At 40.3% G+C, this 24949-nt stretch overlaps 1 protein-coding gene across 3 annotated transcripts; it reads left to right on the top strand.

Annotated features, from left to right (window-relative positions):
* Nucleotides 1-610: 610 nt before the first annotated feature.
* On the top strand, nt 611-19303 carry LOC132432681 (zinc finger protein 184). 3 transcript variants are annotated; one of them, XM_060023399.1, is made up of 7 exons: nt 611-756; nt 940-1004; nt 1300-1443; nt 8446-8513; nt 11934-12060; nt 12419-12514; nt 16196-19303. In XM_060023399.1, the coding sequence occupies exons 3-7, from the start codon at nt 1437-1439 to the stop codon at nt 18154-18156; spliced, it is 2259 nt and encodes a 752-aa protein (XP_059879382.1). In that variant the 5' UTR covers nt 611-756; nt 940-1004; nt 1300-1436; the 3' UTR covers nt 18157-19303. The 3 variants fall into 3 exon arrangements, with proteins under 3 accessions (XP_059879382.1, XP_059879381.1, XP_059879383.1); XM_060023398.1 differs by having other exon boundaries at nt 611-1004; XM_060023400.1 differs by lacking the exons at nt 611-756; nt 940-1004 and adding an exon at nt 1013-1054.
* Nucleotides 19304-24949: the final 5646 nt, after the last annotated feature.

Genomic DNA, 24949 nt, shown 5'->3' with positions numbered 1-24949 from the left:
CCAAGTTTAGTGTTTTGTCAGTCAACAGGCTGAGTGACTTGACCTTAGCCCCACTATACAAATATGGAGATGCACTGAAGCACAGTAAAGTGCTTGGGCCACACATTTAAAAATACAGAAACCTACCTACTTCTGTTGGATTCTTTTCTCCCAAGAACACACCGACAGACTGGCGTTGGGCTCCATTTGAGAGTCGTGGTTGAGCGTCAATATAATGGGTCACGGCTAGAATTTTTTAAACAAAGGGATAGAACACTAAATACAATGCAGGACAGGTAATAAAGGCAAGTTATGCATTGTGAAATGTTTGCGTTTTTAAATTATATATGTGTGTAAATGTGTATTCTTAAAATCAGTCCGGTGACACACGCTTGAGAGTCACTGCTCTAACGCATACTTTTACCTGAGACGTGTACGAACAAACGACTAGTGGGTACAACACTCGTCCCCGCTCCACTGGATTTCATACGTTGGCTTTCTTCTGGGAAATGGAGTTTAGCGTCGTGGAGCACTCTGGGAATCGTAGTCCTATGTGTCCGCGGGGCGCGGTTTAACGCTAGCGAGCGGGTGGGGGGTGGGTGTTCTCTTCTCCCACCAGCGGAAGTGGCCGTTGAAGCCGGCTGTAGGCGTGAAAAGAGCTTGGCGAGGGGGAAAGTCCAGCTGCTTCGGCTCACTTCACTAGGTTTGGTGATTGTCCCAGAGCTTCTGGACCCGGGATCAGAGTGCGAAAATCGCTCTAGCGGGAGGGAAGCCCAGGTATCACTATGGCAACCGCCAGCCCCTCTGGCCGCGTGACGTCACCCCTCTCTCTCTCCGCTTGAAGCGGCCTCTGCGAGAGGGAGCTGGGGAGTCCTCGAAGGGGGCTCCCCTCTCCTCCTTTAGTGTGGGACTATTCCGCCCCGATCCCTGGGAGGGCTTTGTTCTTTTGTTCCGGCCTAGGAGGAAGGACGCGAGCCGAGCCCCGCCCTGTTTGTCCACCTTCCAGCTTTTCCGCTCCGCAACAGGTGTGTCTTCTTGAGCCCGCGGGGGTGTGAACCCACAAGTGTGCACCGAGGTAACCGTCCGAGTAGGTGGGCGCCTCTGCCCAGATTCTAGGGTAGGCGCCAGGGGTCTTTTGGAATCTGGGGCCGAACCTGCGTACTCGATCTCCATTCTGTTTTTGTTCAGCGGGAGTGCCACATGCCTCTTTACTGTTCTCTCCGGGCACTTCTCTTTTCCAAGGACCTCTTGGCCACTGTGCAAAACTCTTGAGGTGTGATTTTGTGACGGTTGCCGCTGACCCCATCTTGTGTCTTTTAGGGCAGCCAGCTTCACTGTGTGTAAGGGCACAGACTCGTGCCGGACATCTGGGCTCCAGAGAGAGGACCCCACTGGAGGGACGCTGCTTGGGAAACCCTGGTGTCCAGATTTCAAGAGGAACGGGATGAGCACCTGAGATGGAAGGTAGTGGGGACGACTTGGGAGAGAGTGGGATAAAGGGGGCAAAAGAACAGCCATGACATGAAGATTGAATACTTGACAGAGCTGGAAGAAGTGGAAGGAGGGAACCTTATATGACGATCGAGAAAAGAAACAATTACATCATAGGGAGAGATTCTTATTTACATTATAGGGAGAGACTTGGAGGAAGAGTTAATTCTGCTTGGCTTTGGGATTGGGGAATGAAAAGGAGTAATGATTCAGAATGTCTGTGACCCTCACATGATTTCTATTTATTAAAAATTAGAATGATAATCTTACAGTCAGAAAAAATCTTGGTAATCATCTCTTCAATGTAAGAATCAGTTCTGAAATATCCTTGGCGGATGACCATCTGTTAAGCCTATGCCTGAACAATTGTGGCATTAAGCTCCATTTTGGGTGCAGACTATTCCCTTGTTGGTGTTTTCTTTTTTTAGTTCCTTATATGAGGCAGAAGTGCCTTTCCCTGTAACTTCTGTGTTGATCTTAGTTCTTAGTCCCCAAAAGCAAGAGACTGCTCTCTCTTTAACATTGCTGCCCTTCAGATATGTGAATTCAGCTGTTACAACTCCTACTCACAGATTCTTTTTCTCAAAGCAAAATAGCCTCAGTTCCTTTGATGGGTCTCCATGCGATATATCTAGACCTCTTCTCTAAAAACTCTACTGCATGATAGCATGCTTCTTAAAATGCATTGCCTAAAACTAAACAGTCATTTAGATGTACTTTGAAAAATACCTTAAAGTGTGACATACTATTTCTTTTGATTTGGATATTTCTGCTGTTTAGTATCAGATTGTATTTGCTTTTTAAAAAATCAGCGATATTATGCTGTTAGTCCTAGATCTTTTTTACATAAACTGCTGTGAACTAGATTTATGTCATCCTTGTATAATAGACTTGTTTTTTATCCTTAATGTCAGGACTTCACATTTATTATGATTGTTCACATTTTTTGGCCAAGTGTTCCAGCTTGTCAGAATAATTAATAATTAATATTAACTTGGTTGTTCAGTGTTTTAACTGTTCTTTCCAACTTTATGTCACTAGCATATTTAATGAATATTCCTTCTCTTTCTTCCTATATGTCATTCAACAGGTCAGGGTAAGGACAGAGCCCTGTGATATGTCACTGTAGACTTCTTTCTGCATTGTCATTGTCTTTACATTCTGTAGGTATGGCTATGCAGTCAGGTTTGGTTTAACCTAGCTGCTATCATACAGTCCTTTTTCTCGGATTTGTTTAATATCATTAGAAATCTTAACATTATTTAGGTTTGAGCTATACCTTATATTTGTTCTCAGCTCTTTTTTTCTAAAGATACAAAGAATCTCTGTTTTATTTCTCACAACTGCATGTGTATCTACAATTATCTCAAAACAAAAAGTTTGATGAAAAAATCAACTGTTTCATTCTATCACCAATGAGCAATTGGAAATTGTAATAAAAATAATAATTCCATTTATAATAGCATCCAAAATATGAAACAAGAATATAAACCAACAAAAATATGCAAGATCTCTACACTGAAAGCTACAAAATTTTGCTGAGAAGTTTTTTCCAGCTTTATTGAGATATAATTGACCCTGACATTGTGTAAGTTTAAGTTGTCCAGTGTTATGATTTGACCCACCTATATATTGCAAAATGATTACCACAATAAGGTTAGTTAACCACATTGGTCACCACACATATTTGGTGGGGTGTGTGTGTGATGAGAATGTTTAAGATTTATTCTCTTAGCAACTTGCAAGTGTATAATACTGTATTGTTAACAATAATTACCATACTGTACGTTAGATCTCCAGAACTTATTTGTAACTTAAAGTTTGTACCCTTAATCCAAAATCTCCCCATTTCCCTCACCCTCCAGCCCCTGAAAACCCTCATTCTGCTCTTTGTTTCTGTGTTCGGACCTTTTAGATTCCACATATGAGATCATGCAGTATTTGTCTTCCTCTTATTTCACTTAGCATAATGCCTTCAGAGTCCATCCATGTTATCCCAAATGACAGGATTTCCTTCCGTTTTATGACTGAATAATATTGCATTATATATGTGTATGTGTATGTACATTCCCACTGTTTGTGGGAATGTAAATTGGTTTACCCACTATAAAAAACAATATGGAGATTCCTTAAGAAATCAAAACTAGAACTACCATATGATTCAGCAATCCCACTTCTGGGTATGTATCCAAAGGAAATGAAATCACTATCTCAGATATCTGCACCTCCATGTTCATTGCAGCATTATTTGCAAGAGCCAAGACATGAAAGCAACCTAAGTGTCCATCAGTGGATGAATGGATAAAGAAAATGTGGTATATATTTATATTTCCATAGTGGCTATATCAATTTACATTCCCACCAACAGTGGACAAAGTTTCCTTTTTCTCCACATGCTCACCAACACTTATCTCTTGTCTTTTTGATAATATTCATTCTAACAGGTCTGAGGTGATATCTCATTGTGGTTTTGATTTGCATGTCCCTGATGATTAGTGATATCAAGGACCTTTTCATATACACTGGCCATTTGTATGTCTTCCTTGGAAAAAAATCTATTCAGGTTCTCTGCCCACTTTTAAACTGGATTATTTGTTTTTATGCCGTTGAGTTGTATGAGTTCCTTATACACTTTGGATATTAACCTCTTATCAGATATATGATTTGCAAATATTTTCTCCCATTCCATAGCTTATCTTTTCATTCTGTTGATGCTTTCTTTAGCTGTGAAGAAGGTTTTTCGTTTGATGTAGTCCCATTTGTTGCTTTTTCCTTTTGTTGCTTGTGTTTTTTTGGTGTCATATTGAAAAGATCATTGCCAAGACTGATGTCAAGTAGCTTTTTCCTCCTGTTTTCTAGGAGTTTTACAGTTTTAGGTCTTGTTTAAATCTTTAGTCCATTTCAAGTTAATTTTCATGATTGGTGTAAGATAGGGATTCTGTTTCCTTCTTTTGTATGTGATTATCCAGTTTTCCCACCACCATTTGTTGAAGAGACTGTCCTTTCCCCATTAAGTATTTTTGGTCCCTTGTCAAATATTAGTTGATCATATATAGGAGACTTTATTTCTGGGCTCTCAATTCTGTTCCATTGGTATCTGTGTCTATTTTATGACAGTACCATATTGTTTTGATTGCTGTAGCTTTATAATATAGTTTGATGCCTCCAGCTTTGTTTTTCTTTGTCAGGATTGCTTTGGCTTTTAGGGGTCTTTTTTGATTCCATATAAATTTTAGAATTTTTTTTCTATTTCTGTGAAAAATGCCATTGGAATTTTGATAGGGATTACATTTAATCTACAGATGACTTTGAGTAGTATGGACAGTTTAACAATAGAAATTCTTCTCATCCATGAACACAGGATGTCTTTCCATTTATTTGTGCCTTCTTCAAATTCTTTCATCGATGACTTATAGTTTTCATTCCACAGATTTTTCATCTCCTTGGTGAAAGTTATTTCTAAGTCTTTTATTGTTTTTGATGCTGTTCTAAATGGGATTATTTTCTTTATTTCTTTTGCAGATATTTCCTTTTTAGTGTATAGAAACACCACTGATGAAATCACCTCCTCCTGTCTTTACTGATTGGCTTTGGGAGAGAAATATCCTCCATCAGCAATTCTGTTAGGGATTCTGAGGCTTTCTCAGATCTTCTATGCATACGTCTGCTCCATGCTTTTTGTTCCCTCTTGAGGGGGATTCTTAAGATTGTATGCCATCTCTTAATCCTGCAAAGCCAGGCTGGGTGCTAACAGCTTCACCTTTGCTTTTCCTTGGTGGTGCTAATGCTCAGGTGCTTTTGGTAGCTTTCTCCAAATCATGCAGAGTCAGGCTGGCTTTCTGTGTGTGTTCATAGCTATATAAAAGCTCCTCTTGCCACCATTAGGGTGTGCACAGAGAGCTGGCCATAGGTTGTGGGGAGGGTGTATAGGAGAGGTGCATGGAGCATTGCAGTTGGGAGGATCCACAAGTGAAGCATCCCCAGTGGCTCTTTGTCAGGCTTCCTGATTGAGTCTGTGAAGTGGTTAGTAGGATCCATGTTCCTTTGATATACCCTCCAAGTGCCACGGCTGCTGTTCTCCCAGCTGCTCTCTTCCCCTCATTCTCTTAGGACACCTCAGTATTCTGGATGAGGTGAGAAAGAAGTGGATATCTTTGGTGGTGTCCCATACTGCTGGGGAACCTGGGCACTCACATGCTTTCACTTTTTTCCGTGAGAGAAATCACAGGCCAAGAAGGCCGCCTTGGCACTGAGCTGTACCTCCTTGAGGGTGATGCTGGTAAAATGAAACTGTTCCTCTTACCCTCTTCAATGCATCCATGTTGGATTTTTTGTTGTTGTTGTTCCAGTGGTGTGCTGGAACTTCTGTGCTAGACTCCTGGACTTCCACAAAGACACTCTCAACCATGGATGATTGTCTAAATCAGTGTTTTTTGTGGGGAAGATGGTAGAAAATTCTTATTCCACCATGTTGATGACATCCCTTCTCCCCTTCTCAGCTCTTTGCCTCTTATATCTTTCATAAATATTCTTTTTAATTCTAACTTCCTCAGAATTAAATCAGCCCAAATGGTTTCATTTTAAGGCTTTGCCTTTTTTTTCTTTTTGGGATTTTCACGATTGTATAGTTAGGATTAACTTTCATGAGCCTCTGTCCCTTATAGTCATGGTAATATTTGTAACACTTACTGAGCATTTACTATTGCCAGGCACTTAGTTGGTTTCTATAGCTGTTACTGTTGTTGGTTTTGTCGGTTTCTGTTACTTGGAATCAAAATCATCTTACCTAAGACATTTCTCTTTATTCTATTTTCCTAAAGTCTTGGGTACATATCTGCCTATGTACAACATTTCCTCAACTTTCCTCCAACTTACATCTTCATTTTCTTCTCAAGATTTCTTTTACAAGACAGTTTTCCATTACTGGTCAAATTAAGTCTGGAATAATAGTTCCTTTTATTACTTCCTCTACTTTCTGAGAATCGGACTTTCCCGTCAACCATTACTCTGAATAGACTTCCCCAAGAGCAAAGTTTGTTTCTGTTTTGTTTATTGATGTGTAAGTTACTACATTAAGTGCACAGATCTTAAGCGTACCAGTTGATTAATTTTTATATATTATATGCCAGTGTAACCACTACCCACACTAAGATATGAAATGTTTCTAATGCCCCAGAGGTCTCTCTTGTGTGCCTGCTCAGTCAGTAACCCTCCAGAGGTAACCACTAGTCTAAGTTTTTGTACTTAATATACAGGCACACCTCAGAGATATTGTGGGTTCAGTTCCAACCACTGCAGTAAATCAGATATTGAAATAAACTGAATCTCATGAATTTCTTGGTTTCCCAGCGCATATAAAAGTTATGTTTACACTATACTGTAGTCTATTAATTGTGCAATAGTACTATGTGTAAAAAAAAAAGTATATACCTTAATCTAAAACTATATGTTATTGCTAAAATATGCTAAACATCTTCTGAGCCTTCAGCAATTTATAGTAGTAGCATCAAAAATTACTGATCATAGATCACCATTACAAATATAGTAATAATAAAAAGTTTGAAATATTGCGAGAATTACCGAAATGTGACACAGAGACATGAAGTGAGCAAATGCTGTTGGAAAAATGGTGCTGATAGCCTTGCTCGACATAGGGTTGCCACAAGCCTTCAATTTGTAAAAACAAACATGGTATCTGTGAAGTGCAAATAAAGTGAAGCACAATAAAACGAGGCATGCCTGTAAATGTACTCATACAGTATGCATTCTTTTCTTAAAAATTTTATTTATTTATTTATTTTTGGCTCGTTGGGTCTTCATCACTGTGCATGGGCTTTCTTTAGTTGTGGCGAGCAGAGGCTACTCTTCGTTGAGGTGCGCGGGCTTCTCATTGCGGTGGCTTCTCTCGTTGCGGCGCATGGGCATCAGTAGTTGTGGCGTGTGGGCTCTAGAACACAGGCTCAGTAGTTGTAGCCCATGGGCTTAGTTGCTCGGCGGCATGTAGGATCTTCCAGGACCAGGGCTCAAACCCGTCTCCCATGCATTGGCAGGTGGATTCTTAACCACTGCGCCACCAGGGAAGTCCCAGTATGCATTCTTTTGTGTTTGGCTTATTTTGCTCAGTATTGTTTATGAGATACATCCGTGTTGTTAGGTAAAGCAAGAGCTCATTCTTTTACACTGTGGGATAATATTCTATTGTATGACTATATCACAGTTTATCCATTCTGCTGAAAGACATTTGGATTGTTTCTAATCTGGGCATATTATAAATAAACCTGCTGTGAACAGTCTTGTACAAGTCTTTTGGTGGACGTAACCCCTCATTTCTCTGGATATATGCGCAGGAGTGGGATTGCTGAGTCATAGGGCAGGTGTACATATAGCTTTGGTATATACTGCCAAACAGTTTTTCTAAATGATTGGTAAATGTTTACTTCCACAGCAATGTACAAAAGTTCTAATCTCTCTGTATTCTTGCCAGTAGTTAGTATTGACCATGTGTATTTAAGTTTAGACACTGTGGTAGGTAGGTAATATAGATAAGTATATGTCGGTGTGATATGTAATTTATACTAATAGCAACGTTTCAAAGGGCATGGGAAGACTTTTGGAAAGTAATCTGATTATTAATTCATATTTTATATGTAGCAGAGAAGGCAGCAGAAATATTTTGCCTCACTTAATGAGGAATGTAGATTGAGTTGTATGATCCATGTGACTGTAAGTATCTAGGGGCAAAATTGTGAATCTTAAAGTAATGCTTTAATTCCTAAGCCTACCCATGAGAGTACGAGGGTCCTAGTCAGCAGTTACGTTTTTTTTTTTTTTTTTTGGATTTTGAGAAGGAAATGGCTTCTCAAATGGCAGAAATAGTTCCTGCTGTTTTCATATAGAAAAATAAGTGGATTTTGTGGATTGCTGGGAACAGCTAACTTGGACAGGATTCATTGTGGTTTCTTTTTCCTCCCCTAGATCTGTCTTCTCCAGAGTCTGCCCTTCTCCAAGGGGGACATACTTCACTCCCATCAGCTAGTTTTCAGGTAAGTTGGGATTTCCTCAAATGTCATTTCAGTCGTTAGAGTGGGATTGTGTATTCTTTTGCTGTGGGTTATGTTTAGCTGAAAACCAATGTTGGCAGTTCATTCTGGGCTCCCATCTGCCAACCACTTTTTTCTTAGCTCTGCCTCTCCAGCTTAACTAATATATTCACCACTTAACTTCTTGCTTACGTCTTGCCATGTGCCACTGATGAGAGAGCAGAAGAAGTACAAAACTTGATACTTTACCTGAATAGACCAAATAACTGCTAAATATTAAAAAGGTGAAATGAGTACCATGGAAAACAGAGACTCAACAAAAACGTATGTGGTCTGGAGGGGTTAGGAGAGTTTCTGCAGTTCTTGCTTTTTTCCTCTGTAGCTCTCTTCCCTACAGTACTCTGTGTGAACTCTAGTCGCCTTGACTTCCCCAAACTCTCAGCATTACCTCTTCAGTTCAAGGAGTCTGCTGGTTCGCTCCTGGGTTCCCCTTCCCTGCACCCCTGCCTGGACACTCTCAAGGTAGTAAGCTGGAGCAGTTGTAGGGCTCACTTCATTTGTTTACTGATTCTTGGGGATCACTATTCTTTGTTATCTGAGATTCAGTGCCTTGGAAACTGTTGTTTCATATGTTTTGTATGGAATTTGTTGGTTATTTTAATGAAGGAGGGTAAATTCAGTCCTGTTAATCCCATCTTGGCCACAGCTTGATCCTTTTGAGGTTTGGTTTTGAACTGTAAGCTTTGTTAGGGCTGACCTAGTGTAGGCTTATTCTAGGACTGTGTTTCATGGGGTCTGTGACTACACTTTAGTTCAGTGATATGCTAGGATGACCCACCCAACCCAGCAGCATAACTCAGGGGTAGGGATCATTACAACAAAGGATACAAAACGCATCAGAAGGACAAAGATATTTATAAGAATCCAAAGAAATCAGGTGCAGGCTTCCAAGTCCTCCTTGTGTGATGATCACACAGATGTACTTTCTCTAGAGCTGTTGTCCATAGAGACAGAGAAATGTCTCTACCCAGGAAAGTCTTCTTGAGTCTCACAGTCCAGAGTTCTTAAAGGGAGCTGATCACATACATCAGCGTGTACTTGCTCTTGACCAGCCATGGTGCAGACCTCAAACTAGGCACCACATGTGCATCGTAAATCTTCATGTATACTTTAAACAATGCTGACAGTCTGGTACATCCTGTCCCAGTGCTCCAGGCACACAATAACATCGTCAATGGGTGACTATATAAACATTAGTTTTCAGAGCTTGTTTAAGGTTCAGAAACATGGATCCAAGTGTCCCTGGAGATTAGCAAGGATTGGGCAAGCCGGACTTGCTGCTTTAACTCTTTCCTCACAGGCTAAACTTCTGCTGCTCCTAAAGCGCGCTGGAACTGTTTGTGGGAACTGATTGTGCGTATGTCTTCTTAACTCTGGGTTCAGTTATGTCACATTGGTAACTTGATATGGCCTGTGGAGATAGTATTTACACCAGAGTTTTGGAGCTCCTCCTCTTTGTATCTCCCTTCTCTCTAGTATCTACCCTGCAAATTCCCTGCCTCTGTAGTCCTGAGCTGCCACCTTTGTTTCCTTAGTTCAGTGAGACCACTGTGTCTTGCTCAGTTTCTGCCTCCAGGCAGGAAACTGAAGGGTCTGTGGGGCTCATGTGATTGTCTCCCTTCTCTCAGGGATCACAGTTCTGTTCTGTCTGCTGTTCAAAAATACGAAAGCACTTGTTTCAGTTTGAGTTTTACAGTTGTTTACTCTTGGAGAGCTAGTCCAGTAGCTCTGTCGTGGTTAGAAGTAGAAGTCCCAATAATTTATTTATCTATTTTGAAACAAAATTAACTCACTTGCCCAGTTTCAAATACATAATAAATAAAGAAAAAGTAGGAAGTTCCCCTGCATTGCCTCAAGAGTCCCACTAAACAGTCGCACTGATAATATTCGGTAGTGTATTCTTTTAGCTTTTTCTCTGCATTTACATACAAACTTTCCTATTCATAAAAATAAAAATGGGATAATACCATGTATGCTATTTTTAATATGATATATATTTCCTAATCAGTACATATAGAGACACTTTATTTTTAAAATGTCTACATAAGCTGCTTTAGTATGGATGTACCATGAATTCTTTAACCACTATCCTATTAATAGACATTTAAGTTTGCTTTTTTTTTCCCCTCACAATGTTGCAAGGAAATTTTTACATATGTCTTTGCACCCTGAGGTGTTTCTAAAGAATAAATTCCTACAAGCTATAAATCTGGATTGAATGATATATGTATTTAAAGTTTTGATAGATCCTGGCAGAGTGCCCCCTGATAGATTGCATTAGGGCCCTGTTCCCACCGTAATACACATGAGCACTTTAAGCAGTGTTCACTAATCTGGTATCTCATTGTTTTATTATGTTTTTCTTGGAGTGGAGCATCTTTTCATGGTTTGTTAACAATGGTTTGGGTGAATTGCCTGTTTGGGTTGTCGGCCTTTGTTGGTTATTGTTGTAGGTTGTTCATTTTTTCTGCTAATTAGTTGTAGCAACTCAGAATATTGCATTTTATTTATGGTTTTCTACAGAAGTTTTACATTTTTATGTGGTTTTATGTGTCAGTCTCTCTGTCTTATAATTTTTGCCTTCCACATATCAAGCTTATAAAACTATTTTTCTGTCTTTTATTCTATTTTATTTTTGCTTTTTCTTTAAAATTCAGTCTCTAATCCAGCAGATATTTTTGTGTATGCTGTGAAGTAGGGAACTCACCTTAGTTTCTTTTCTCAAATAGACAGCATTTGTTATGACACCATTTAGTGAATAATCCAGCTTTTTAAAACTAATTTGAAAGTTGCTTAATCCCATTTAGTTCTTATAAACATGGCTATATTTTGGGTTTCTCTGTTTTTCATTGAGTTTTATTCCATACTAGACCACTCTGTTCTAATTTATCTTTTCTTTCGGTATATTTTGGTATGTTACTTAGTATATTTTGAAATGTGGTAGGGTAAGTCTCCTCCTCAAATTCTTTCAAAAACGTTTTTGTTTTTGCACTTACAGGTAGTAAAACATATTATGGATGTTAATAGGTATATTCTTAATACTTGATATATCTTGGAACACAGAGATCATGATGATGATGATTATGAAGATCAATAACAACAATAACAGTGGCCAACATTGACTGAGCACTTGTTATATTCTAGACCTTAAATTAAGCATTTAATATTGAACATTGCTTATTTAATTCTTGCAATAGTCCTATGAGTCAGGTTTTGTTTTTATATTCATTTTACGAAGGAGAAAATATCAAAATCATTTTTCAGATAGCCCAGAGCTTGCCTTACTTCTGTCAGTATTGCTAACTTTACCCCTTTCTGAGGTAAATCCTTTATGGCTAAACAGAAATATGTTTGGTATTTCAGGAATCAGTGACCTTCAAGGATGTGATAGTGGACTTTACCCAGGAAGAATGGAAACAGCTGGATCCTGTACAGAGAGATTTATTCAGGGATGTGACATTGGAAAATTATACACATCTGGTCTCTATAGGTAAGGATGACTTCTCTGCGTTACTATCTGGGGGTGTGTAGGAGGAGGGTGCTCTTGTGCTTAGGTGAGTTTTGCCATTAAGGAACCAAAGATTCCTAAACTTTGAAAGGTTTTGAAAAGGTTTCTACTCTCTAGCAACTAGAAGGACAAACTAATAATTTTTCTGAACCCAGATCAGTTCCCAAGTTATACCACATCTGGGAATGTATAACATGGAAGCTATATGTGCTTTATATGCTTTACTCCATCTGATTTGTCCATGTATCCTTTCCTCTAAAGACAAAGTGATGAGACTGAACTCTGATACAGCACTTTTCTCTCAGTGCAGACAGGTAACTTTTTTTACCCCTATGAGCAGGACTCCAAGTTTCCAAACCTGATGTGATTTCCCAGTTAGAGCAAGGGACAGAGCCATGGATTGTGGAGCCCAGCATTCCAGTAGGTGCCCTTGGAGGTAAGTAATGGATACCCGGCAGATGAGTGTTATTGACACTAACCACCAGCCTGATGAGAGGATTTTACGTCTGAAATGTAGATGTACTTCTCTTTAAAGTGGCTCCTGTGGAGAATGGGAAGGCATCTGGACTCTCTTTTTTTTTTTTGCGGTACGCGGGCCTCTCACTGTTGTGGCCTCTTCCGTTGTGGAGCACAGGTTCTGGACGCGCAGGCCCAGCAGCCATGGCTCACAGGCCCAGCCACTCCGCGGCATGTGGGATCTCCCGGACCGGGACACGAACCCGTGTCCCCTGCATCGGCAGGGGGACTCTCAACCACTGCACCACCAGGGAAGCCCTGGACTCTCTTATGCTTTGTCAAAACAGTAAATGTCTCAACATGTATTCTAATTTTGTACTCCTTTCAAAGGAGTTATTATCCTTCTTGCTTTTTTCTAAAGGCAACTTCTTGACATGGAATCTGGATTCCTCCTTTCCCAGCCTCCTTTGGGGCCCTGGTCTCATAATTATTACCCCACTTTTCACCCTTACAGTTTTCTTTTTGGATCTACAGCCTCCACCCCCAGTACCTTCAAACAGAAATAGGTAACCTAAATTCCAAATACTTTCACTCAACACTGTTAATCTTTCTGGCTACCATCCAGTCTGCCTTCTTGCTTTCCCAACCAAACTGTGCAAAAGTGAGTTCCATACCTGTAGCTGTCATTTCTTCATCACCTGTTCCTGTCTTAATCTCATTGTGTAGCTTCTGACTCTATCACTTATTGGACTGCCCTTGAAATTTTGAATAACTTTCTTGTAAACCATCAATTCCCAAACTGCACAGAGAGACTTGTTCAAAGATCTGACCCTGAAAAAATGTACAAACTTAGTCACTCTAGGTAAGGAATGTATCTCCAGATTTAATGAGGTAGGAGTAGGGGCTCCTTTTTATGGGGAGAAACAATGCATGCCATGTTCAAATTTAGCAAGTACTGGATTAGCTAAAATTTAGCAGGTTTCTTACTGGAGGACCACTCAGAATTTTTTTTTAATTTGTAGTTGGGAATTATGAATTTCCAACAGAGTGCATAGAATGTAACATTTCTCTCCCCCGTCCTCCTAACGGTGATTCCGTTTTTTTTTTTAATATTGCACCTTTAAAATCTTTCTTTTAAAAGATGGTTTCATGGGACTGCCCTTGCAGTCCAGTGGTTAAAACTACTCCCTTCCAATGCAGGGGGGCGTGGATTTGATCCCTGGTCAGGGAACTAAGATCCCATGTGCTGTGCAGTGTGTCCAAAAAAAAAAAAAAAAAAAGATGGTTTCATGGAACACAATTTAGAAAACTAATTTTTTAAAAATAAGAACTTTATTAACTTGTGCTTATAGTTTGTTAACTTTTGGAAAGTTACTCTGAGGTGGCCACTGGCCCTGGGCCTTGTCTGCGTCATTTTCCTATCCTCTTCTTTAGGCTGTCTTGGTGACTTGGCCCCTGCAGAATTGTCATTGTATTCTGATATATATTCTGTCTTACTGGTCTATGTTGTTCTTTTACAACCTGGATGTCAGCACCTTCTATTATCTCTCCATGCACATGGGTGTCTGAATATTGTGGTCAGTGCGCTTCGACTTTGCATATAGTAAAGTGAGAATTGCTTCCTGCAGTAGGAATGGTGCTGTTCAGTCTGGCTTTCTGGAATTTTCTCCAATCCTTCATTCATTACCCCACCTCTGATATTCTGGTAACTCTTTTGGTTAGTACGTGGACAATATGACAATATGTATGATATTGGTCACAGTCTGTTGCATGTTTATTGCTTTCAACTGGAACTCCAACTTGAGCTAGAGATCAGTCACTCCCACACTCTTTTTGCCTTTAACAGCATCCGACTCCATGGTCTCCATATCCTTTTCCCTGTGAAGTACTTCCCAGGAGCTATTTTTTATGGCTATCTGCTGTACACGTATATCCTTAGTGTCATTTTTGTTGATGAAAACATCCATTTCTTATACTGATTGGCTGTTCCCCAAAACTTGTGTTACATTAATTGTCTTGTCCCTGCTGGAGAAGCACTGCTGTTGTGAGGCTGCCTGCACTTCTGCATGCTGATGCATGCTGTACCATTTCCCATGGTACCAGGTATGGAGAGGATGGTAGGCAGCTCTAGGTCCCTGCCTTGCTTCTTATGTTTGCAGTGATAATGGTGGTGACAATGACTGGGCTGGCAGCACAGGAGATTCAGGGTTCTCTGGGGGTCTGCTGTACCTTCCCGTTACCAGTGGAACCAAAGAAATGCTGTTTTATTTTATTTTATTTTAAATTAATTGATTTATTAAGTTGGCTGCGTTGGGTCTCCACTGCTGCACGCGGGCTTTCTCTAGTTGCGGCGAGTGGATGCTACTCTTCGTTGTGGTGCACAGGCTTCTCATTGCGATGGCTTCTCTTGTTGTGGAGCACAGGCTCTAGGCACGTGGGCTTCAGTAGTTGTGGCACACGGGCTCAGTAGTTGTGGCTCATGGGCTCTAGAGCACAGGCTCAGTAGTTGTGGTACATGGGCTCAGTAGTTGTGGTTCATGGGCTTAGTTGCTTCACGGCATGTGGGATCTTCCCAGATCAGGGCTAGAACCCGTGTCCCCTGCATTGGCAGGCGGATTCTTAACCACTGCGCCACCAGGGAAGTCCAAGAAATGCTGTTTTAAACACAGCCTTTTTTTCTTTACTGAATCTGCCAGCATTGACTACCCTGTCATCTTTCTTGTCTTGGCAAAAAACAAACTATCCCAGAGTAGACAGTAGAGTACTGTAACTCTATGTCCTGATTATGTACTTTTCTGGTTCTCATTTTCTTTTTAACAACTTTGGTTCTGTGTTTCTTATATTCTTTTGTTTGCTTGCTGAAAAACTGCTTTCTTTCGTTAGTATATTTTATTCGTCCCATTACCCTAAACATCCTCAAGGATCTTCCTCCATTGCTGCTTTTTTTTCACATACATTCTTATGGCTTTAGCTATTCTTTTCCTTCTTCTTTTGAGCTGATATTTTCTGTCCTATATTTGAACATTTTAGTTATCCTGCTACTTTTGGCATCTTCCACCCCCACAAACACCATTATAGTCTAGTCTTCCATTTCTCTTCCTAATTCTCAAAATGCCTAGTGTTGAACTCGGTATCTTCCTCCACCTAAATTACTTCCTTTACTATTTACAACTTTCTCATTTCTAGCAGTGATATGACTATTTTGTCCGTTTTCTAGGCTAAAAATCATGGAGCCATAGTCATGTCTTGTGTTTATCCTGTCTTGAAATCATGGTTCTTAGACTTTTTGTTGCTGTTCACTGGCAAGGAATCCCAGTTCAGACTGCCTCCTTTAGATTCAGTCCATCTCTGTCTCCTCTTATCTATCTCTGTGGTCACTTTCTAAATTTACTATCAACTTAAATGGAGTTCCCTTACTGGTTCTTAGAGATTATCTGTGAAGTTGAATTAGACATTCTCTTGTTACTCTCATATTTTATTTCTCGTTCTCCTTAGCTCTTTCCAAATTTCTCCCTAAATAATAGGGCTGTGTTTGAAAATCCTCAGAATTTGCTGTGGGCTTTATTTTTAGTTTCATTAGGTCATTCCCACAATAACACTTTTGTTGTTGTGTTTGTTTTTTTTCCCTCAATTCAGAGAATACTGACATTTTCTCTTTCAGACTGGGAGACAAGACCAGAAAATAGCATATCAGTCTCAGAGCTGGACGTTTCTGAAGAAGAGCCATTTCCAGAGGCAATAGTAGAAAAGCACAAAAGGGATGATCCTTGGGGTTCCAATGTCTTAGAAACTGGGGAATCTGAAGGCAGTCCAGAAAGGCAACAGGCAAATGAACAGGCCCTGCCAAGGGAAATAAAAATAACTGACAAGACAGTACCTACTTTGAAGAGAGACCATGTAAATAATGACTTTGAAAAAAGCATCAATGTGAGTTCAGACCTTTTAACACGAAAAGAAGTATCTCCAGAAGAGACCTCTACCAAAACAAGTGTCAAACAGAATTTAAAGCCAGTTAAAAAAGAGAAATCTTGTAAGTGCAATGAATGTGGGAAAGCTTTTAGTTACTGTTCAGCTCTTATTCGCCATCAGAGAACACATACTGGAGAGAAACCCTACAAATGTAATGAATGTGAAAAAGCCTTCAGCCGGAGTGAAAACCTTATAAACCATCAAAGAATTCATACTGGAGATAAACCATATAAATGTGATCAGTGTGGAAAAGGCTTCATTGAGGGTCCTTCTCTTACTCAACATCAAAGAATTCACACTGGAGAGAAACCCTATAAGTGTGATGAATGTGGGAAAGCCTTTAGTCAGAGGACCCATCTTGTTCAGCATCAGAGAATTCACACTGGTGAGAAACCATATACTTGTAATGAGTGTGGAAAAGCCTTTAGCCAGAGAGGCCACTTTATGGAACATCAGAAAATTCATACAGGAGAAAAACCTTTTAAATGTGACGAATGTGATAAAACCTTTACCAGGAGCACACACCTTACTCAACATCAAAAAATTCATACTGGAGAGAAAACCTATAAATGTAATGAATGTGGGAAGGCTTTCAATGGACCCTCAACATTTATACGTCATCATATGATTCATACTGGTGAAAAACCATATGAATGCAATGAATGTGGGAAAGCCTTCAGTCAGCACTCAAACCTCACTCAACATCAGAAAACACATACTGGGGAGAAACCTTATGATTGTGCTGAATGTGGGAAATCCTTTAGTTACTGGTCATCCCTTGCTCAACATCTAAAAATTCATACTGGAGAAAAACCTTACAAATGCAATGAATGTGGAAAGGCCTTCAGTTATTGCTCATCCCTTACTCAGCATCGGAGAATTCACACCAGAGAAAAGCCCTTTGAATGCAATGAGTGTGGAAAGGCTTTCAGTTATCTCTCAAACCTTAATCAACATCAGAAGACTCATACCCAAGAGAAAGCTTATGAATGTAAGGAATGTGGGAAAGCCTTTATTCGGAGTTCATCTCTTGCTAAACATGAAAGAATTCATACTGGTGAGAAACCCTATCAGTGTCACGAATGTGGGAAAACCTTCAGTTATGGCTCATCCCTTATTCAGCATAGGAAAATACATACTGGAGAAAGACCTTACAAGTGTAATGAATGTGGGCGAGCCTTCAACCAGAACATACACCTTACACAACATAAGAGAATTCACACAGGAGCAAAGCCTTATGAGTGTGCCAAGTGTGGCAAAGCCTTTCGACATTGTTCATCTCTGGCTCAACATCAAAAAACTCACACAGAAGAAAAACCCTACCAGTGTAATAAGTGTGAAAAGGCCTTTAGCCAGAGCTCCCATCTGGCTCAGCATCAACGAATTCACACTGGAGAAAAACCCTATAAATGCAATGAATGTGACAAATCCTTTAGCCGGAGCACTCATCTGACTGAACATCAGAATACTCATACTGGAGAGAAGCCTTACAACTGTAATGAATGCAGGAAGACTTTCAGCCAGAGCACTTACCTCATTCAGCATCAGAGAATTCATTCAGGAGAGAAGCCCTTTGGATGTAATGATTGTGGAAAAGCCTTCAGATATCGTTCTGCTCTCAACAAACATCAGAGACTGCACCCTGGCATATGACTCTTCTAGGAACATCATAAACACAGGGGATGCATTTACTCTAGTTTGTCCTTTTAAGTACAGAAGAATCAGGGTGGATTGAGAAACTGCCGAAAATATTTTTATTTTTCACCGTCATGCTGTGGAATGGAAAGTACATTGGGCTGAAGTAAGCCAATTATGTTGTTAAGCAACTTTGTGACATTGGCAAATTCAGCCATTTTAAGCTTCAGTTTCCTCTGTGAAATGAGGGATTTGGAGTAGGTCATTTCAAAGGTCGTTTGGAGTTTTATATTCGGTTTTGTATATTCACAATATATTCTTGAATAGGATTATTGTACATCAACATTTTGCTATGTTGCATCTAGAATGTATGTATTTATGCATGTTTTGCCAATAGAAAACATTTATGTTTCAGTAACTAGACTGGAGATCTATCATGCTCCTGTTCTAACACATTTAAGTTCTTTAAGTAACCGGTTCCTAATAAAAAGAATTGTAAAGTACCCTCAAATTAATAATTCAGTAATATATAATGGCTTAAGTCAGTACAAGTGTTAAACCTTCCTACTATTTTCTCTCCTAGTATGTTTTAACATTCTAGAAGTTTATCACAACTACATAGATCCTCTACTACAGCTTAAACCTGTGTTATTTAACCCCAGTTACATAGTGGAATCACTTAAGGAACTTTATAAAATTCTGTTGCCAAGACCCCACCCCCAGTGACTGGCCTAGGGGGTGGGATCCTGGCTTCAGTTCTTTTTTTAAACTCCTAATGTGTACCCTGGAAAGAACAACTGGATTAGATTTCAGTACTCATTTCCTTCGTAGCTTCTTGTGGCTCCTCCTAGAAGCTCACAGATTAGCTCTTCAGTACACATAATGTACTGAAGGGGATGTACACATAATGTAATTTTGACTGTTACCTTGTTTTGTAAATTGGTTTCTCATGAACTTTGAGAGGTAAGGTCAAATTTGTTTCCTTACCAAAGTACAGAAATTAAACGGCTGTATAAAATAATGGTCATTTTACTTGCTTTTCCTTGGCCACCTGTTATCACAAGCAGATGACAGTGTGAGTGACACTTCTGAAGATGGGCAGCCCACAGCCTGCATGGCCATTTGTGGCAACCCTGGTCAAGATAACATTTGAGCCAGAAATAAATATGGGTCTAGCCATAAAGAAATGGGCCCTTATATTTTCTCTAGATACAGTCTAATTATCAGGTCTACTCTTTTAAGAGTAACTGACAATTTCCTAGCCTGGCCTTGAGAGTAGGAGCTCTGAGAACAGGAGGTAGCACAGAAGTTGATCATTATTTATATAAAAGGAGCTCAAGACCCTTCCCACAAAGGAGGTTTGGGGGAGTGCGTGCTGCAGCTTTCTTCAAGTGAAAAAAAAATTCAGTCATTTTTGCTTATATAAATGCCAGTGACCTGCATCAGAATTTTGTCACCTCCTTAAAGAAGATGCCAGACAGTGAAGAACAGAGTTCAGGAGATAAAGTAGCCATTTAAATCTCAGGACTTTTTTCTGTCATAGTTTTGAAATATCTATGAAGAAATGTCATCTTGGTATTTTTTAATTTCTCAAGGCTTCCATTATGTAGGAATTTTATTGATCCCATAGCAGAGAGGTGGACACTAGCAGAGAGGAATGGATCTCAGGTTATAGGATATGCTTTGGTTGGAATCTGAGCCACTCCCACAGTATAAGGAAAAGAAGTTTGTATATCCAGGTGAAGGGTCCTCCTGTTTCAAAGGAGATCCCAAAATAGAGAACACCAGAGTCTGCCTGAAAAGGACAAAAAGACTCTTGTCCTTTTGCCACTATGATTCCTATATGAGGGAACAGAATTTATTTGGGAATTTGTCATTAACCATGGAAGATCCTACTTTGTTCCATTCATTTGATCTATTCATAGATACTGTCAGATCAAATGCAGAGCACCGAGAATGTGTGATCACTATCTGGAGGTTGCTTGTTAGTTCCGGGTTCCTTACCAGGACCTCCTGTTTTAAGATAACTGATGCAAGTGGTTACTATAGGGCCTGGCCAGCACGAGCTGTTTCGGTCAGTGGTTCCCCTAACAATATGACAAGAGGAAAGTCAAAGGAGTTTACCTCTCTCTGGATTTGTTTACATCTCAAGAGGATGGTGTGGAGAGGGGAGGGAAAGGGGGACTGATATGAATGACCTCACAGTGTGATGGAACCTGTATTCTAGACCCTGTCTTGGACACACCTCTGCCTCAGATGGGCTCAGACAGGTGCCTGGGCCATGGATGAACTCACCCTTGCACAGGGGCATTCATCTCGATCTTGGACTACTGAGAAAGCATGAAGGCTCAAGGTCCAGGTCCAAAATATGTATCATTACTGAGGCCTCTGAGCAATGTAGTTCTGAGCAGATTACTTTGGGGCCAGGAGAAATCTGGAACCACAGTTCTGGGAGGCTAATGGCCCAGCATTGCCCAAGAAGACCAGGAAACAAGGAGTGGGTCTATTGGTGAAGGACAGTATTTTCAGGGGCCACTTTTTATTTGGTCCATATTTTTCTTCACTCCACCTCTAGGCAGAGTCCCAGGCAGAAACTAAGGGCCATACTCAAGCAGTTTAATTGAAGAAAATTTAGCCAAGAGGGAACCAGCAAAGGACAGTGGAACACTAGCGTCTAACAATTGCAGGAAAACATTACCACCCCTGAGCCTGAAAGAGCAAGAGCAAAAGAAGAATGTATTCATTTCCTATGGCTGCTATAATGAATTACCACAAACTTGGTGCCTTAAAACAACAGACTTCTTTTCACAGTTCTGGAGTCCAGAAGTTTGAAATCAGTTTCACTAGGCCAAACTCAAGGTATTGGCTGGTTCACACTCCTTCTGGAAGTTCTAGGGGAGAATTAGCTTGGTGGCTAAAGCAGTATGTGAATTTAATGAGGATGTTTTTAAATAGGAGAGACATACTAGACTTGTTTAAAGTGATAATGAAATGAGTCACTAGAAAAGGAGAGATTGAAAAGTGGAAAGAGTGTGAGAGCAAAGTTCTAAAGGAGGCAGAAAGAAATGGTGTCTCTGACAATGTTGGGATGGATAGAAGCTAAGTGGTGGGCGTGGAAAGTGTGAAGGACAGAAGGTTGTGCGTGGGGAGCAGATGGCAGGCACCTTGTAAAAGCAGAGGCGGAGGAGGACTTCTGGAACAGGAATTAAAAAGGGAAGGATAAGATTCACCGGTGGGAGAGGAAAAGCACGGGCAGCAGATGCTGCATTACCCACAAGCGCGGGGATTCCTGCCTGCCAAGACCCCAGGGTTCCAGATAAAAGGCAGAATGTTTGCTGGATGATTCATCCACGTGGACATTAATTGATTCAACAAATGTTTACTGAGCAGTTACTCTGTCATGATGTCACTCAGAATGAAATGAGACGTGAAATACAGCAGAAAACTGTAAGCCAGATGCCAAAGTCATGTACATAGGAGATCAGGAGGAGACTAAGATGCAGGAGATCATGAAGGTAAAAGGAGTGTTCTGTAAAGAGTTGAGACTTACTTTAGTTTCAGATGTACTGTGAAAAAAGTAGTCAGAAGATGGGTCCCAGGAAAAGGAATCAGTCAGCATCAGAGATGACAATGGAAGTGAAAATTCTTCATTTGGGCAGTGGTCAAATGATGACTTGAACATGAGGTTGGAAGGAATTAGCTGGCCACACTGCTCCAAGAGGAATGCTGGTATACATTAAAAAAAAAATTATTACAGAAAATTTCAAATAGACACAAAATAGAAAAGTGAACTTCAGTGTATTCTTCACCCAGATTAAACAATAATCAACATTTGCCAGTCTTGTTTAGCAATCCCTCCCTGACTCCCCTTTTATTTATTCCTGGAATATTTTAAAGTTAGACCCAGACATCATTTGTCTCGTCAGTATGTACTTTTAGCCAGTAGGACTTTTTCTTCCTTTTAAACATAACCATAATATCATTATCACAACTAATAAAATTAACAGTAATTTTTAAAGTTGTTTTGACAACAGCAGACTGAAGCATTTGTTAGGGGTTCTAAATAAAATCACTGGTGTTTAGGAAGCCTGAAAAGAAATGCTTATACAGGGACAGGATTAGTTCTTTGACAGTACCATTAAAAATTATTTTGGAAAATATTAACATGGGGAAAGTTCAAGATGAATGTATATAGTAAATCCTTTGTTACGTATAAACTATAACTTTTTGTTATGTATAAACGTGTACACACAATCCATCTCCATATCTAGCATATGCAGATACACAGATATAAGAAGAAAAAAAGTCTGAAAGAACATTTACTAATATGTCCAGGGATTATCTGAGTGATGGGACCAGTGTTTATTTTTTGCTTTTCATCCCTTTATGCTTTTCAGCGTGTGTGCCTGTGTGTGTGTGTCAGGGTGAGGGGTTGGGCGGCAGGGAGAATGTTGAGGAAGGATCGTGGCCTCTTTAACGGAGCTGAATTAATATTTAGCGAAGAAAGTGACTCATCTTCAATCTCACAGTCCACAAATCAGAAAAGCGGATTAATACATAGTAGGCACGGAAAACACATGGTAAATGAATAAAATCTAACGGAAAAGGGTGGAAGCTTCACTCTAATTTATCAATTTTTTAGAAAAAGAAGTAACAGAGATTCAGGCTAGAAGACCATCCAGAAACGAGGCCCAGTGGTATCGCCACATCACGTTGCGTGGCAGCGCCCACCCCGCCAGCCTTTAGAATCTTCAGCAGAAAGTCGATGACGTCACATAAGGTTTTCAGTGAGGATGGGAATTGGTCCTAAGACTTCTGGGAAATGGAGTCTGGGCGCTGTGATGACTGCGAGTCTCCGAGGTTTCTGGGAATTGTAGTTCTCAGATGTAGGATCAGCTCTTTGGCCGATCTTGCTTCAGAGCGTCCCCGGGGAAGCGGGAAGATGGCGTCTGGGGTGGTCGCGGGACCCCATCCGGTGGTCCTAGGAGTGGCCATCGCAGCCTTGATGAGGGGAACTGGAGCACACAACGGTCACCATAAAATTCCGGGAGCACAGCCAAAGCGCAGAGCTCTGAGGCTCTTACCCCCGCGGTGGTCTTCGCACTCACGCGCCTCCTTCCCTACCCGGGTTCCCGAGGAATGGCCTAGGCGTCCGGACGTGCGAGGACAGGGACGGCAGCTGGCCTCCGCGGGAGCCACCTGCAGGGCTCGCAGAAGAGGGCCCACGCTGAGCGCCTAGATGTGGGCTCCGTGCAAGGACGGAGATTATTTTGAAGACATTGTTCAGTGTGAGCCGAGTCACAGTGCTTTTGGCTGCATTGGAAAACCCTCTGTTTCTCCTTAGAATAAAGCTCCCCACTCCAGATCGCTCTTATCTTCTGACCCGATTTCCCCACCAGAAATCCCAAAAGTTTTTGGTTCCAAATCGACTTTAAAGATGCAAGTTAATCATATCAGGCGTTCAGCTTTTTAATGTTTTGTATTCATGGCTAACTGCTGAGTGTGTATCAGAAATTCCTCCCTCCATACCCTAGGTAGCTTACAGGAAAGTTAACAACAGCAATTAAGGAAGTGCTGGTCTCTCTTCTTCCTTGCCCGTATCTAGTCACCAGTTTCATAGGATCCTTACTTTATACTGTCTCCTCATCTGACCACTGCTCTGTTCCACAATACCACTATTCTAATACTTCAGCTTCTCACCTAGTTTCTGCGTGCTGTCTCTCTCATTTCCAAACCACCTTGTCTCCTCTACCAAATTAATCTTCTCCCCGAAACCAAATTTTTATTACCATGATCAAAAACCTCCTGTAATTCCCTCATTGCCTAAATGATTAAATCCACACACAAGCTAGTACTCAGGGCAGCCACTGTCTAGTTATCCAATTCCAAATAAACTTTCTTATTTTTATTTCACTGAACTCCCTGCCATAGACAGTCCAGTTCATCTATTGGAACAAACAGAGCATTTTCCTACCTCTATACCTTTACTTACACAGTTCTTTCTTTCCCAGATCTTGCCAGGGCCCCGCTTAAGAGATCCAGTAGTGGGGTCAAATCCTGATCCTCGGGTAAGCTATTTAACATGTGTAAATTTCAGTTTCTTCATCCCATAATGTGGTAAGTTAAGAGCCTCAAAAAGAGCTTTTCTTCTGGCACCCAGTAATTACTTGATTATCTCTACCCTCTGCTCCTTCTAACCCCACTCCACCCCAAGAAGAATCTTTATATTTGCCTTTCTGAGACTTCTACTATGAACTAAATATTTATTTATTGGAAAACATACTATATGCTAGGTGTTGTAGAGAACACATAATTTAATTTTAATTTTTTGTTATCAAGCACATTGTATAATTACATGAAGGCCAGTGGAGAAATTCATCTTAACTCTATTAGGCTTTCCTTGAAGAATGGACATTTTCTCCCCTTCCAAATACAATGTAAGCAAATGACCATCTCACTTTCATACCTGAATAACTATCTGGCATACCATAATTTGTCATGATCTTGATCTTCTAGGCATTTTCTTCTTTAATGCTGATTTGTATTTTTTCAGTTTTGTATTTTATCATATCTTGTAAGCCGCCTTGAGTCATTTTTGACACACAATAGAGTTATAATAAAATAGATGACAATTGTCTGTGATGGCAGAAGAAATATCTTCTTACTTATTTGACTGTGATCCTAGTTTTCCATTCTGTGGAGTTACAGACCCTTTAGGGATGAAATGAAAGACTACAGGCAGATATGAAGGAATAGAATCATAACAATTAGCATTTATTGAACACTTACTATATGTCAGGCACTGTTTTCA

The sequence above is a fragment of the Delphinus delphis genome, chromosome 10 (assembly GCF_949987515.2).
Source record: "Delphinus delphis chromosome 10, mDelDel1.2, whole genome shotgun sequence".
Taxonomy (NCBI): domain Eukaryota; kingdom Metazoa; phylum Chordata; class Mammalia; order Artiodactyla; family Delphinidae; genus Delphinus; species Delphinus delphis.
Note: the sequence above shows the minus strand (reverse complement) of the source record. Positions and strands in the feature narration are given on the sequence as shown.

Coding starts and splice junctions, on each gene's coding strand:
- LOC132432681 (XM_060023399.1), top strand. Junction 8,514..11,933: donor TCCCATCAGCTAGTTTTCAG/GTAAGTTGGGAT, acceptor TTGGTATTTCAG/GAATCAGTGACCTTCAAGGA. Junction 12,061..12,418: donor TACACATCTGGTCTCTATAG/GTAAGGATGACT, acceptor CCCTATGAGCAG/GACTCCAAGTTTCCAAACCT.